The sequence below is a fragment of the Podarcis liolepis genome (assembly GCF_965112155.1).
Source record: "Podarcis liolepis genome assembly, chromosome: 16".
In the NCBI taxonomy this organism is placed as follows: Eukaryota; Metazoa; Chordata; class Lepidosauria; order Squamata; family Lacertidae; genus Podarcis; species Podarcis liolepis.
This window is the reverse complement of record NC_139567.1, coordinates 19,772,722-19,788,945: the sequence shown is the minus strand read 5'-3', so window position 1 is coordinate 19,788,945 and position 16,224 is coordinate 19,772,722. Positions and strand designations below refer to the sequence as shown.

At 43.7% G+C, this 16,224-nt stretch overlaps 2 protein-coding genes across 5 annotated transcripts in view; one reads left to right on the top strand and one right to left on the bottom strand.

The window, feature by feature from the left end:
- Window positions 1-6,588, top strand: part of BCO2 (beta-carotene oxygenase 2) — a 71,680-nt gene extending 65,092 nt beyond the window's left edge. For all 3 annotated transcript variants that reach the window (XM_083481052.1, XM_083481051.1, XM_083481050.1), the window contains 7 exons: window positions 522-653; window positions 1,912-2,072; window positions 3,175-3,342; window positions 4,167-4,304; window positions 4,640-4,822; window positions 4,922-5,032; window positions 5,631-6,588. In XM_083481052.1, coding sequence (XP_083337178.1) covers window positions 522-653; window positions 1,912-2,072; window positions 3,175-3,342; window positions 4,167-4,304; window positions 4,640-4,822; window positions 4,922-5,032; window positions 5,631-5,747 — 1,010 coding nt within the window. In that variant the 3' untranslated portion in view covers window positions 5,748-6,588. The remainder of the gene's footprint in view (window positions 1-521; window positions 654-1,911; window positions 2,073-3,174; window positions 3,343-4,166; window positions 4,305-4,639; window positions 4,823-4,921; window positions 5,033-5,630) is intronic.
- A 1,332-nt stretch (window positions 6,589-7,920) lies between these two features.
- On the bottom strand, window positions 7,921-15,727 carry LOC310696068 (6-pyruvoyl tetrahydrobiopterin synthase-like). 2 transcript variants are annotated; one of them, XM_083481227.1, is made up of 6 exons: window positions 15,041-15,311; window positions 13,676-13,749; window positions 12,492-12,514; window positions 10,709-10,765; window positions 8,993-9,063; window positions 7,921-8,533 (listed from the first exon to the last, which is right to left on the bottom strand). In XM_083481227.1, the coding sequence occupies exons 1-6, from the start codon at window positions 15,142-15,144 to the stop codon at window positions 8,326-8,328; spliced, it is 537 nt and encodes a 178-aa protein (XP_083337353.1). In that variant the 5' UTR covers window positions 15,145-15,311; the 3' UTR covers window positions 7,921-8,325. The 2 variants fall into 2 exon arrangements, with proteins under 2 accessions (XP_083337353.1, XP_083337354.1); XM_083481228.1 differs by lacking the exon at window positions 10,709-10,765 and having other exon boundaries at window positions 15,041-15,727.
- Window positions 15,728-16,224: the final 497 nt, after the last annotated feature.

The following is a 16,224-nucleotide window of genomic DNA, read 5'->3' as shown; positions in this document are numbered from 1 at the left end:
ATGTTCTGAGCACAATTCAAAGTGTTGGTGCTGGCCGTTAAAGTCCTAAATGGCCTCAGCCCTGTATCCTTCAAGGAGTATTTCCATCCCCATTGTCCAGCCCGAACACTGAGGTCCAGCGCTGAGGGCCTTCTGGTGGTTCCCTCCCTGTGAGAAGTGAGGTTACAGGGAACCAGGCAGAGGGACTTCTCGGTAGTGGTGCCCACCCTGTGGAACGCCCTCCCATCAGATGTCAAGGAAATAAACAACTATCTGACTTTTAGAAGACATCTGAAGGCAGCCTTGTGTAATGAAGTTTTTAATGGTTGATGTTTTATTGTGCTTTTAATATTCTGTTGGAAGCCACCCAGTGTGGCTAGGGAGGCCTGGCCAGATGGGCGGGGTATAAGTAATAAATCATAATCATAATCATAATAACTACTACTACGACTACTGGGAGCTGCCCAGGATGGCTGGGGCAACCCAGTCAGATGGGCAGCTAATAATAATAAAAAATAGCAAATGCATTTTCTCTCTTCCAGGCTCCAACTATAACATCATCTGTGTCCCCCCACAGACGTCGGGCTCCGATGACTCTAGCCTGCAGGGTGCAAAAGTGCTGTGTTCTATTGAGCCAGAGGATAAGATGAAACCTTCCTATTACCACAGCTTTGGTGAGAGTTGCCAGCCCTCCTTTTAAGTGGAGCAGATGTACCCATAGTCGATGTTGCAAGGATGGAACATCTCTGAGTCAAAGCCCAGACATCATGAAAGCCTAGTCAGTGGGTTGGAATAGAAATTCATCAAATCACTTTAACACAGCCAATAGACTGAAAAGAACAGAAGGGCACCGGAATCTCAGAGCACAACAGATTCAAAAGTGTAACATAAAGATTACCAGTTAGAGCTACAGTTATCTTGGATTGGTCCCTGGAGATAGTCCTTCCAGTTTCAGATGTTGAGGAATCCTGTTGTTCTCACTGATATTAATAGCAATTTAGCCACCATCGGGATAGGGATACCCTTGGGTTTTTATCTTCCATGGGATATTTAACTTATTTAACTTATAATTTTACTGACCTTCCTGGAGATTTGGTTACTAAAGGGCCAATCGTATGCTGCCAAACTCCAGCACTGAAATTATAAAATAGGACATGCTCTACAGATTCTACCTCCTGTCATGTCCCATTTGGAGGAGGAGGAAGAAGGGTGAGAGCCTAACACAGACAGCTTGGAGGACAACAAGCTTTGTCTAAGCACTGCAAAAGGTGCTCCCAGGTAAATGTGCTAACAGCCCTGTTTCCAGTAAAAAAACATAAAGCTCTTAAGCCAAAGGTTTAAGGTTGGCAACCATGCTCTTATCTCAGTAGAGCACTGTCCTATTACCAAAAGTGCAGCTGCATTAGGAGCACATCTTGGGATCTGTAGGAATTTAATTTGGACAATATTTAACTAGACCGCACTCCTCTAATCCAAAAAGCAGCTCCATAAAGAAATGGGGAGGTTATCCTATTATTAAAAACTTTTAATAGCTGCAGGAATATACTGATCACTTTTGGTATTCTTTTTTTTTTTTTTAGCAGACTGCTTAGCACAAATCACAAGCGGTATAGTGAGAAGTGCTATAGAAATAGTGCAATTAATACTCTGATTAAATATATTTTATTCAAAGCTTTACATATTGAAACCTTCCCCAACCTGGTGCTTTTGGACTACAACGCCACACGCTGGCTGTGGCTAATGGGATCTGTAGTCCAAGATCATTTGGAGCACACCAGGTTGCACTGGGTGCAATTTGAAACTCCTTCCGCAAGGAAGGGTCAAGATAGCAGGAGGAAGGTTAGGTATGGCCATGGCGGAAAGCAAAGCAGCAGGGGCTTAGAAGTGTTGCTGGAAGTGTTTGTCCTGAGCCTTGTTGTCTCCTCTTTGTAGGAATGAGTGAAAACTATGTGATCTTTATTGAGCAGCCACTCAAAATGAACCTCTGGAAGTTCATCACAGCCAAGGTTCTTGGGAAATCCTTTTTGGAAGCGATCAGCTGGGAGCCTGAGCACAGTACCCGCTTCCATGTAGTGAACAAGCTCACTGGGCAGGTATGTCTTCTGGGTTCACTGCCTCATGGCTCGTTTTTCTTTTCTGGGCAGTGCCTGGCTTTTGCTACAATAGGTTTGCCTGCTGAAGAACTGCCCAGCAGCCAAGTCTATTGACTTCTTGAGTTTTGAAGGAATGAGCTCATGTCACCTACTCATAATGCAGCTGAAAGTATATAGGTGGTGAGGAACATTCTGCAGCTTGGGGAACCATCTGCCCTCATGGGCAAATGCACAAGGGATACTGTATGTATCATGGTATCCAAGGACACCTTTCAGCCTAGCAGAAGCACTCAAGGAAAATGCAGTGATGGGCCAGGGAGTGCATGGCCCGGGGTAAGTCTAGAGGTCCTGATAGAGTAATGTGGAGGGCCACATTCAGTCCCTAGGCTGGAAGTTTCCTACCCCGGAAGAATTTCACTTCTTCATAATGTACCCCTGAATACCAGCTTCTGGAAATAAACAACTGGGAAAGATCTCCTTGCATTCAAGCCCTGCTTATGAGATTTGAGAGGCCTCTGGCTATCAACTGGGGGGAAGTAGAAAGCTGCACTAGATGGAACTAAAGATCCACCTTCCTGGATCATATATTCTCAAACTCCTGCAAGGCTTCTGCAGTCTGCCTCTGCTGTAACAACATGAATTCAGTTGATAGCCACTTCACTTTCTCAAAACCAGATTCTTGCCAGAGCGCCAAAACCTGCACACCTGGTACAAATTTTCATGTTGGACAAACTCTGCAATCATCTACCATGGGCTGGGGAGCTTGAAATATCAGATTCCTCATACGTAGCTATCTGGCTGTTGATGTTTTCAGGTATATAAGGCACCATCTCATGACATTGCTAACTATTGCCCCCCAACCCTGCCCCCTCACTCTTTGCGAAGTGCGATACTTTAGCCACCTCCTGTAGCAGCAGAGGGCTATGAAGTAGAAGCTGGCTGGCAGGCTGGCAGGCTTCCTACTTTTGCCCCTATATTAAAATCCTTTCCAGCTGAAATATATAACTTAAGATTTTCAGAGGGGATGCTTTGTGGAATGTTCTCTAGGTGTCACTGAGGGCCTGAGATGCCATCACTGGCATGTCTTGTGTTCCTTGCACAGGTGTTGCCCGGGCAGTACTGCAGTGAGCCTCTCTTGTTTTTCCATCAAATCAATGCCTTTGAAGATCAAGGATGCATCGTCCTTGACCTATGCTGTCAAGATGATGGAGGGGCTCTTGATGTTTACCGGCTGCAAAACCTCCATAAGGCAGGCGAGGCTCTGGATCAGGTAAGGCAGTCGTGGAGGCCAGTAAGCTGAAGTTGAATCCTGGCAAGATGGAGGCACTGTTGGTGGGTGGTTCTCATATTCAGGAATTGTGTAAGCAGCCTGTTGTAGGCAGATGGCACCAGTGGCAAGGAATACCTATGTACAGCTCTTGCTACATTCAGCTATGTCTTTTCCTGGAGCAAGATTCCCTTTCCCTCTCACTACATGCTGTGAAGGTGGAGTTTAGTGCATAATTAACTATGGTAAGTACAGCTGTGCTGTTGTTGTGGGTGTGGGGTTGCAGTCATGAGCGCAGCATTTCAGTCCAGTGGGTTGTCTTCAGTGCTAGTCCTACATAAAATTAATGAACTTATAGTCATGTCCATTAACTTCAATGGGTCTGATTTGGACTGGCATTGAATATAATGCCGTTCTGTGCCCAAAGCACATGCAGCTTGTAGCTGCACTTGACAACCAGTCACGCAGGTGGTTGAAATCTCCAGCTTCCAGAAGAAAGAAGCTTTGACTCACCAATGGTGCACTTTAACATTTCATGATCTTTAAATCCATTTTGTACAGATTATTTGGTTGGAGAACTGCAGCATAAAATTCAGAGAAGTGCAAATATCAAAGGGTAGCTATATTTTGGTTGGCATTTTATTTTCGAAAGTGCAGGTTTGCATTAAAATCAGAACGGAACCAAATTTATCCCAAGAAGGAGCCCAAACTGGGAGGCCAAGGAATTCTATTTCTCTACTGGTTGGTTCTTGCTCCCTATCTCTATACCAGGCCTGCAAAAGGGGACCAGTTCTTCCTTTTGCAATGACATCCTGTCTCCTTGGCAGGCCTACAATTCAGTGGCAAGGCCGTATCCACGACGCTTTGTTCTGCCCATCAATGTGGATCCCAGTGCAGCTGTGGGACAGAATCTCAGCCCCTTGTCCTACACATCAGCAACGGCCACGAAAGAGTCCAACGGGAAGGTATGTACTCTCTGTACAAAGGGATGCTATAGGGGCTACCGTTTGTGCCTGACATTTCCATATTGTGCTGAACTCACTCTCCATGTGGTTGTATTGCCCACCAACATCCCTTTTGCTGTAGCTGCCAAGCTGCTCCTTGCCAAAAGAAAATGTAAACACTGGGCTCCAATTTAGCAAGCATGTGACTACAGGAACTGACATTTCCAAAGGATCAGGTAGAAGGTCATGCCTGGTGCCCTGAAGAGCTACTGCAATACTGGGCTAGATGGAGAAACAGGCTTACCTAGTATAAGGCAACTGCCAATGTACTTATAATGTGTCGATTCCTTTTCCAGATCTGGTGCACATATGAAAGCCTACATAATGAGAACCTCAAGGAAGCAGGGGGTCTTGAATTCCCCCAGATTAACTATTCTAATTACAATACGAAGAAATATCGTTACTTCTATGGTTGTGGCTTTGGGCATATGGTTGGTGACTCACTGATTAAGACTGACATAAAGACCAAGGAGATGAAGGTAAAAGGATGAAACACAGTTAATTTCAGGGTGGGCCAGAGCCGGCTCTTAAAACCCACAATAAGGAGCCTGTTTTGTCCCCTTGTTTTTGCCTGCAAGATTTGGCGACAGGATGGAATGTATCCTTCTGAGCCAGTGTTTGTGCCAGAACCTAACTCTGCTGCAGAAGATCGTGGGATTATTCTGTCCGTTGTGCTCACAGCCAAGCAGGTAATTTGGTCTTCGTTGCCTATATAAATGGCCACTGTCTGAACATTAATTTTAGGACCAGGAAAATACAATATATAATAAATAACAACAACAGTAACAATGATCTCTAGTGAACACTGGTGTGTACAGAAGGATCCTGTGTTCTGCTTCGAAACGCAATGTGGGTGCTTCACCACAACAGTTCAATGTGTGGATTTGGTGCTGTTCCTGCATGTAACCATGTGACGTCCTCCTTATCAAAATGCCAATCCCATATAGTTTTCTCCCATTTAATCTGGATTTACCATTTATGTGGAATATCCGATAAGTGAAATAACCCGGGCAAGGTCTGGTTCAAATTTGGGGCAAGTGAGGATATCAAATGGAATTTTGATGAGGATGGCATTGGGAGGGTGCTGCGCAAAACTTGCATGCATGGACATTGCTGGGTCCACAGTAACCTGCCATGTGGAAGCACCCTGTACAGCTTCTCTGTTCCTCTGTGTTTCACCGTTCTAATTTTATTGAAAAGAGCATTGTGAGAGGGTGCATTGGTGGGAGGGAGATAATCCTGCATTTCAGTATTGTTGTTTGACTTTGACCATCATTCTTGTTTCAGAATCGAGGTACCTTCCTGCTCATTCTGGATGCTGAGAATTTTACTGAACTGGGCCGGGCAGAAGTCCCTGTCCAGTTCCCCTATGGTTTTCATGGCATCTTTGTTCCAGGTCAATAGAGATTAGCCAGTGGTCACATAGGATGCGGAGGAGAGAGTTTGCTCTACAATGCTCTGAGCTTAAAACCTTTGACAATATACTTAATCTTAACCTATCTAGGGGTGCCAACAGGCTGTCACTATTTGAGGGAGGGATTGAAGTGCATCTGTGAATTTAGGTTTGCAGAATTAAGGCGGATTAAACACAGGAATCTGTCTTATACCAAGTCAAACCATTGCTATGTAGCTCAGTATTATCTGCACTGACCCAACAGTGGCTCTCCAGAGCTTCAGCTCCACCAAGAGATGCTGGTGATTGAACTTGGCATTGAACTTCTGAATGCAATGGTGTCCCACCATTGATCTACAGCCCTTTCCTTGGTACAGAAAAAACCACTTAAAAACTGACCTTTTAAAGTTTGGAAAGCTACAGGGAAATGCAAATTGTGGGATTAACAAATTATTAACGGGAAGATCCCACCAGCAAATCAGGATGAATGCTCATTGCTGTGTAACCTTGCCACAGATTTGAAAGAATACTCTGCAAAGGCCACACCATAGACTAACTTCTTAAGTAAGCTTTGTGCAAGCAAATCAGCTCAATAAACAGGCCTTCTAGAGGAGTTCTTGGGACTATTCTGATCCACAGAGATGTTCAAAAGGAAATAGGTTAATGAGTGTGAGAGCTGTCGCCAATGAAAGAAAAACATTGACCATAAATCGGGTTTTTTTAAAGGAGGCACTCAAGCAATATCAACTTCAAATCTAACCTTTTGGACAAGTCTAATTGTTTAGCCTTTATTTTTGTATTATCTATATTGAGATTTACTTATCTAAATGCAATTAAAGCGCTTTGGACATATTCTGTATATCTTCAAATCTTTTCAATGATAACAGCAATGTTTTAATGTGCTTTGTACTCTTTTGGAGAAGTTGGCTGCTGAAAACAAAGGGGTGGAGAGAGAGAAACAGACAGAGGAGAGAGACAGAGAAAGGGATGCCCTGATTCTGTTAGGGATTCATGTTTTGTTTTTTGGTAACACAACGTTGCACCCGCAGGAGCTGACAGGTGGAAATGAGGTCTTCTTCTTCCCAGGGACAGCATACTAAGAACCATAAGACCGCCTCCATGTCTGGAGATGTTGCTTTCATTCATTAGGTCAACCTTCACCATATTGGTACCCTAAAAATGTTTTGGAGTACAACAACCATCAGCCCCACCCCACCCAGAATTGAGCTGTAGTCCAAAACATCTGGGAAGAGCACCTGGAACCTAGGAAACTGCCTTATAGTGAGTCACACCATTTGTCTGTCTATTTATTGGTTTATTTAATAAAATTTATATACCGCTTGATGTAGATAAATCTCAAAGCGGTCAACAAAAAGATAAAACAATAAAATTGTCACTAAAGACTTGCAACCATAATTTAAAACATAAAAAATGTAAAGGTAAAAGAGCCCTGACAGAAGTTTAAAATGGCAAAAAACTAGACTAAAATAAATTAAAATCAAAAAGGCTCAAAAACAGAGTCTGCAGTGTGTGTGTGCAGTGTGTATGTGTGTGTGCAGTGTGTGTGTCATTCTGAACTTTTTCTATGGTTTATTACTGAAGATCATGGCACAAATAAAAAGGTTGGCATAAGGAGATCCCCATTCTGAACTTTCTTGACCTTGGTACCAATCTTACCTCAAACATGCCCTGGAAGACTCCTGAGCTCCTAATACCTTGAATAAAGATCAGTACATGTAATCTAGTTACCTGTAAAATCTAATCAACATCTCCCGTTAAAGAATGCTTGCTACCAGGCAAAATGCCATGATAACAAGGAAGCAAAGAAGGATAACCAGTTTAGTCATTGCTCACCAGGATTATACTTTTTCAACTTTTAATTAAGCAGAATAAACAAAATGGGAAATTTTGGGAAGAAACAACATGACAATCAAACTATTGGAGTTATAGAAATCGCTCCTCTCAAAGCCTACTTCCCGTTTTCATTAGATTGCATTGGCTAAAATTACTACAAAAACCTTATATTCTCAATGGTTTGTCAGTGCTCCAAGGTCCAATAACGAACCTAGTCACACTCTTAAGGAACCAACATACGTTTTGCCCTTAAGGACAGGTATACCCTTCCCTCTTCATTCCTTGACTTGCTATTAGCGTGGGGTTCAGTGGCAAAATTGTCACTTCCCACTCACTTTCTGTAGGCTTTTGAGAATAGTTAGGGATTCTTTCACTCTTTAAATCAAGGTGTCTATGTACTGTAGGATTTGCTGGCTGCTTAAATTGAAATTTTGCTGTCTGAAGCAGCGTTTATATATTCTGTCACTTTCATTCCATATCATAAACCAAGCTTTCTTTATTGCTTTTGTATACAAACCTCTTGTGGGCATTGGGTTGGAGAAAAATGCACTCATAATGGATGCACATCATAACTCTAGCCAAAGATTCTAAACCCCTTGGTAGTGTGCGCATGAATACATACAAGTGCTGGACACGCCTGTGGGTTCAGACTTTGTAACCTGCGATGGATCAGTGGATTTTCCCCAAGCCCACAAATGGAGCACATGGCAGGAAGGTTGCAATCGTGACCAGCAGTTACATATTTTTAGGACTGCTACGATTCCTTTGGTCATCTGTGGTGGGCATTCTGCAGGCATTCACAACAGTCGATGGAGCTGGCATTTCTCCCCTATAGACAACGCTGCTCTCATCTGTATTGTAGAGTTTTATTTTATGAAGAGCCGTTGCAGGCAAGTGCTTTTGGAGGTTCTCCCAGATGAATACAGCGAGATTCTCAGTTGTGCTGGAGATTTGACAGAGACAGAATCAGGGCATTAGGCTTGTCTGTATCTTTCCTGCATGCGACTTAGAGAGGAACACAAGAGAAAGTGGCAAGTGGTTTGCTGAGGCTTTAATAAAAGATGTGAGAGCTGGACAAAAATTTAACACAGTTGAACTATTCCTGTGACTTGTTTTAACTCTTTTTAATAGCAAATTTTAATTTGTTATAACCCTCCCAGGACCTGCTGGTGAAGGGCAGTGAAGGTGGATATAGGAGAGCACGACTGGTTTGATCGCACTGGGTGCAGAGCCTTGGGGGGCACTGCAACTATGATGTAGAATGGAAGGCGAAGGCTGGGGGAGGGCACCAAATTTTGGTGTTGCACAGGGAGCTGCTGAAATTTGAGACCCCGTGGTCCACCACTGACAGTGGGTAAGGTATATCACTACCATTATTGTGAGCATCATCCTGGTTTCTTACCTTACAATGTTGGTAAAGTAGGAGACATCGCGGTCAAGATCCTTTTTGTCAAGGGGCTTTGTGATGGCTTCCTGGGGAAGGGCAGAAAAGGATACTAAGAGGGACAAGGCAAAGGATGCAAAGTGAGTAGCAAAGAGCAGTTAACTATTATAAATTCATTTAGTTTCCACAGAGCTCTGTTGAAGAATTCTGCACCAAGACAAGCCAAAATCTTACACCAAGTATAATTTAATTCTTCAATTTGAACGTACTATATGAATGTGCCTATAGGGATATTCATATAAGCCTATATGAATATGAGTACTTGCTTTGAAGAAGAAGAAGAGTTTGGACTTGATATCCCACCTTTCACTCCCCTTAAGGAGTCTCAATCTCCTTTCCCTTCTTCCCCCACAACAAATACTCTGTGAGGTGAGTGAGGCTGAGAGACTTCAAAGAAGTGTGACTAGCCCAAGGTCACCCAGCAGCTGCATGTGGAGGAGCGGGGAAGCGAACCTGGTTCACCAGATTACGAGTCCTCCACTCTTAACCACTATACCATGCTGGCTTTGGGCAGTGTGCGAGGAATTCTGCTTTTATTTTTGCTACAGGGCAAAAAGCTATGTATCAAATACTTATCATCAGTGGAAGAAAATGTTACCCCCAATCTCCCCTCCCCCTCTGCTTTAACTTTGGAGAGTTCACCAAATATATTCAAGCCTAATAGGGCCATAAAGTATAGGAATCAGCATTTATTTATTTTTTAAAAAACTGGGTCTTAGAATGCTGAATTTTGCGTTCAGCACCAAATTCTGAATTTGTGTGGTATGACCGCGAAATATATGCAAGGCCCTGTATCATAGAAGAGTTTTTTTGCTGAACCTATTCCTTGGTACTTTGAAAAGCAAGCAAACCAACAGCAATATTTTGATTAATCAGTTTTACTTTGTGGCATAGCAGGATTGTTAAAATAATTGTTATTTCCCTTATGCACATATGAGTTAACTCGGGGGTGGGGAACCTTTGGCTCTCCAGGTGTGGCTGAACTGCAACTCCTATCAGCCCTGGGGCTGATGGGAATTGTAGTACAGCCATGTCTGGTAGGCCAAACGTTTCCCTGAGGTAACATGAAATTCATTACAACAAGATACGATGATGGTCCCTAGATTGGGATGCTTTTAAAGCTACCAGTTATTATGGCTACCTTCAGGTTCAGAGGCAACATGCTTGGGAACATGAGCTAAAAAAAGGCTATTATCCTCATGTCTTTCTTACAGGTTTCCCATTGGGACATTTGGTCGAGCCACTCTGGGAAACAAGAATTGCTAAAACAGATGGAACCTTTCATCTGATTGAATAGTTTTCTTCCGACATTCTTAGTACAGTATATACTCATTTCTGCAATGTCCTTCCCTCTTTTCTTCCCCGCAAGGCAAAATAAAAATAGATGGCTCACTAGGCTGACTGAAATTGCCAAAGGTTTTAGTTTGCATTTCAAACAGACATGCCAGCTGCTGGTTTGCAAGTCCTTGAACAGACTTTGTGATTGACCGCATGCGCTCTCAGAATGAAAGCTGGGTTACGCGAGGTCTTTTTCTAATAAACAGCAGTCATCAACTTTATGAGAGTTGGAAAGCTGGGAAGTGCTGAGCAGATTTGGGCTAGAGAACCATTGCCCTCCCCTTTGTGTTTACAGTTTCAGCCGAGAATCTCCCAGGCACAATCCAGCATCTTTACCTTCATGAATGCTTTCAAATCCTCCAGATTTATCACCATCCCAGAAGTGGGATCAATCTAGAAAGAAGATCAGTGGGCATCTCAGCAATCTATGGACAGGTGATTTTGTGGGAATACAATTTACTCTTTGAATTCCTGATGGCCGCTGGAGAATTTCTACAGCCATCTAGGAAAGTATGGGAGCTGGCCAGCACACTAAAGTCAAATATACACAGGCATGACCCAGAGGTTAGTGGCGACCCACTCCCTGCTAGAGGGTGTGGGCATGAAGTCTATTGCAATTAGTCTCAGAGCCTTCTGCATGGCACTCCCAACGACCCAGAACTTTGTGTCTAGTTTATAATGTCTGCCTCATGACATGGGTCTGCAACCCGCAACATTTTTTTAAAGCACGGTCCGCAATCTCTATGATCTGACGATGTGGGCTTTGTAGGTGGAAGCTTATGCCACAATAAAGCTGCTTGCCTTTGAGGTGTCACCAAAGCTGCAGCAATGGGCTAATGTGGCAACACCACTCAGAGTTAGAGACTTGGCTTTTACGGTTACAGGTTAGCAATATAATAGCTAATAGTGGGGTGGCAAAAAGGTCCATTGGGTACAATTGACCTAGCAAGCTCCAAAATGAATTGGGAGCTGCCTATTCAGTCTGGATCACGTAGGAGAACTTCTTGGTGGTTAATCAAAATAATAAATTTAGATATACATGGTGTCTATGCGAAAAAAGCCTCTAGCTCTGTTGTTGTTGTAGTTGTAGTAGTTTAGTCATTTAGTTGTGTCCGACTCTTTGTGACCCCATGGACCAGAGCACGCCAGCAGACTAGTTCAGTAGACGTTAGCATTTTCAGACCAGGGATCCATCATTAGCCCAAATGTGCATTTGGAAGCCCACATGTTTTTACACCATATATTTGTATGGTTGTAGGTGTTGCTGCTGCAATCCGCATTAGGTGAGGCTGCAACCCACCAACTAGACGGATGTTCTAGGCAACTTAGCAGCTCACAATATCATAAATACAACCCTTAACACAAGCCAACTAACCAATTACTCTTAGTAATTATATTTCATGGCAATAATTATTTCTAGGGTTGCCTTTTTAAATGTGCATTACATTGTCTTCATGCAAACGTAAATATGAATATTGTCTCTGTGTGCATAAGCATATGTAAACGTAAAGGGACCCCTGACTGTTAGGTCCAGTTGCAGACGATTCTGGGGTTGCGGCGCTCATCTCGCTTTACTGGCCAAGGGAGCTGGCATACAGCTTCCAGGTCATGTGGCCAGCGTGACTAAGCTGCTTCTGGCGAACCAGAGCAGCGCACGTTTACCTTCCTGCCAGAGCGGTACCTATTTATCTACTTGCACTTTGATGTGCTTTCGAACTGCTAGGTTGGCAGGAACAGGGACCAAGCAATGGGAGCTCACCCCATCACAGGGATAAGAACCGCCGACCTTCTGATCAGCAAGCCCTAGGCTCTATGGTTTAGACCACAGCGCCACTCACGTCCCTATAAGCTTATGTGCTTTCCTTCAAACCACATAATGAAGACTTTCTGGAAGATGGTAAGTTAAGCTCTCATCACGTGTACTGTAGAATAATACCAGCCTGTTGGTCAAATATAATTTTGGCATTCTCCATTTTCCATGATAATTCAGTGATGAGCAGGTTGTAGTGGAATGAATGATGTTCATGGAAGAACAAATGAGCCAAAACACCTATTGAGTCTGCCAGTCACACCTAACTACTCATGGTTTCTTCCCTACGCCACCCATGGTTTTACTTACTTTTCCATGGACAGTTACCACAACTAGAAGAGAAGAAGAAAACAATTAAATCTCCAAGACCAGCAATGTCTGCAGATCCTCCTTTATTGCTTGTTCTGGAATGGGGACAGTGTTGGAATCTCAAGGCAAACCTGTCAAAATGTGAACTTGCACAAAGCTGAACAAAGAAAATTAAGTTGATACAGCAGCTAACACATACATCCCTTGAATGGTGAATGGATGCAATGGTGGTTGAAACAACAGACGTCCGTTTTGCTTCCAGGCTATTAATTAACTCTGAAAATTCTCCATCTTACCAAGTTTCTCCTGGTTACCTTGATCCTGACTTATTCTAACCCAGCTTTGCAAACACATCTTAATGCACTGGCACCTGGTGCTATTTCCATTTTAGTCTACCTGGCCCTATTGTTCACCCCTGATTCACCTTCCAAGAGTGATTCCAAAGCACTCAACCTCTTGCTCCACCACCTCCCAGCTGTGTTTAGGCTCCCACCATTTGATTTGGAGGTCCTCTAATAAAGGTAAAGGTAAAGGGACCCCTGACCATTAGGTCCAATCGTGGTCCACTCTGGGGTTGCGGCGCTCATCTCACTTTATTGGCCGAGGGAGCCGGCGTACAGCTTCCGGGTCATGTGGCCAGCATGACTAAGCCGCTTCTGGCGAACCAGAGCGGTGCACGGAAATGCTGTTTACCTTCCCACCAGAGCGGTACCTATTTATCTACTTGTACTTTGACATGCTTTCGAACTGCTAGGTTGGCAGGAACAGGGACCGAGCAACAGGAACTCACCCCGTCGCGGGGATTTGAACCGCTGACCTTTTGATCGGCAAGCCCTAGGCTCAGTGGTTTAGACCACAGCACCACCCGCATCCCTGCCTCTACTCTTATTCAAATCCTAGGCTCTGTGATTCTATCCCTGGCCATTTATCGACATGAGGAACCTTATGGGGATTGACTGTGTATTCAAGCTATGTAACAGACAAGTATATCCAGCCTCTGCTGTTCCACTATGTATCTGTGCAACAGATGGAGAGAATTGCAGGACTACCAGGAGGCTTGAATTGTCAAGAGAAAATTCAGGTGGAAACCCCCAAATAAATTTTCAACAGCTGCTCTATCCTCCACCCCATGGTGGTGTTAAAAATAAGCAGGATCACCCACAAAGTTGTTCAGGCCCCCTCACCTTTATAATTGTGTCCATGCATCTGACTGCACGGCCCAAACAGCTTCATATTCTCTGCGTCGCTCAGCATCTTGCTAGAAAGAAAAATAATGTGTCATTGGTGAGCAAGCAGCAAGCCTGGGAGCCAGCTGACACTGTGCGATCCAAGCTGCTAGTAGTCCGTCCTTTATTTCTGGTTTATTTTTTGCATCAGATAAAAAATAGAATTCTGTTGTTCCGGATGGGTCCCACTCAAACAAAAGCAGCATTCCCTCACTTGGCACTAGCACCCAACAGGACAGGTGTGCTTCTCTCTCATAACAAGCCTTTAAGGAGCCTGGTATTCACCAGAATGACCTTTCAGTGGCACATAATTTGGAAGCGACTGGTTCTTCGTACCTCTGGAAATTTACATTTCTAGCTGAAAGATTCCCTTCCCTCTGGTCCTATTCCCCAAAGCTTCAAGATGCTGAGCATTAGTGCCCCAGTGTTAAGATAGTGCAAACCCAATCCCAGCCACTAACAAGGCTCACACCTCTCTTTGCTTTCAAACATTCCCAGCCAGCTCTCCCCCCCCCCCCGGCTTTTTAATACACCATCAACTTGCTTTGCATATGCTTGCTTTCCCAAGTGAGCACTGGACAGGCACAGGTGGCTTATGGGTAGCTTTCCTAATATCCAACCAAGGCTGCACAGATGGGCTCAGACTCATTACTGTACACACATTCTGCACAGTTACTGCACAGAAGGGGCTGGATTCATCTCCATGCTCCAGCAATTGTGTGAACATTGGGTGAAACTTTGTGCACGAATTATTATGCTCCAAAGATTTAATTTCACAAGTTGGAGGAAAGAGGCTAGTGCAAAGTACATTTTAAAAAAGGAAAGGTTTCTGAGCAATGCACAAAACCAGTTTACTGTCTCTCACCCCCACACCTGCCTTGTTACCCCTGCCTCTTTCATTCCTCCCCTCTTCCAGTTTGCTTCTCTTACCCTGTTGCTTGTCTCCCACACTTTTTCAGTCTAGATGGTAAATTCCTTGGGGCAGAGAGCCTCCCCTCTCTCTTTGGCTTATGCTATGCTGCAAAGTGCACTTCCATTAACAGTGCAGCACAGCAACAAAAATAGCAAGATTTCCAACAAAGCACTTTACCTATGACTGTGCCACAGCAGCGAATGTGGGAAGAGTATTTCTAGTTCCTAGATGCATTAGATATTAAAAGCATCAACCTGCAGTTTTCAAAACTTCTGTGCACGGCTGGAAAAGTTTTTTAAATCCCCCAAACTCCCATTTTTTCAGCCACTGGGTACCAATCCTCCAGCCAACAGCTGTGCATCCCAGATGTATCCCCTGCCAGAAACCACCAAAGGTTGGAAGCAAGTTACCAGGCCAGCCTATGGGAAGCACTAAATGTAGTTATCCTGGAGAAGGTCACTGTCCTCGGAGGAGAGGTTGTTAGGATTGTTCTCGGAGACCCTGAATTCTGCATTGCTGGAGTTGAGCTGATCTTTCGTCGGAGAGCTGGGAGAGTGAGAGGCTCTGCTAATGACAGCAGCAGAGGAGCCACATCCTAGATAAAGACCAGCCGCCCATCACATGATCAAGCCACAGAAGAACTTTATACACTACATCTTGGAAGCTGAGATCATGGGATGGATAGAAGAACCAATCAATTGACCCAGAAGGAACGTGGAGCGCATGATTGGCATGCTGAGGTTTCTGGGTTATTATGTAGCATCTATAGTTAAAAGGGTCTCATGTGACGTCACAGCTGTTCCCAATCCTGTACTCAGTGGCCAGCCACATGTGTGTGGGAAGAAGGACCCGGGTGCAACTGCACTCTCCGCTTCTGCAGTTTCCAGCAACTGTTTTTCAGACACATACGGCCTCTGAACTGTTCCGTTGAACTTACTGGAACTTACTTATGAGTAAACATGAACAGGATTGTAGCCATGTGCCACAATTTCTTTTTTCTTCTTCTTTTTTTTCAACTTAAATTTTTATTAGTTTTCATCAGACATACATTCCAATACATTCATTGTATTAAAACATCTCATACATAACATTAGCTCTGTTGAGCTTTGGACTTCCTTCCTCCCCTTCGGTAAGTACCATATATTTTCTTTATGTCACATATTTTATACATTTATCTATTTGATCATAAGCTGTTGAAGTTAATCAAATCCTGCCAGTGTCTTTAAAGATTTACAGTTGTCTCTTATATAATCCAAGTATTTACTCCAATTTTCATAAAACTTTTGTTCATCCTGATCTTTTATTCTCCCCGATATTCTAGCCAGTTCCACATAATTAATCATTTTGACCTGCCATTCAGTAATAGTTGGTATTACTTCTGTTTTCCAATTCTGGGCTAACATAGTCCTTGCTGCTGTCGTGGCATACAGGAATAGGTTTTATCTTTCTTTTTAACATCTTTTCCAACTAGTCCCAGTACCACAATTTCTTCAGTGCTGGGAGCAGCAATAGTGGACAGACTTGACAGTCAAAAATGTTTGTTTCCTTGACTATTGCCAAAAATTGTTCATTGCCAGCATCTGCTCCCTGTGCC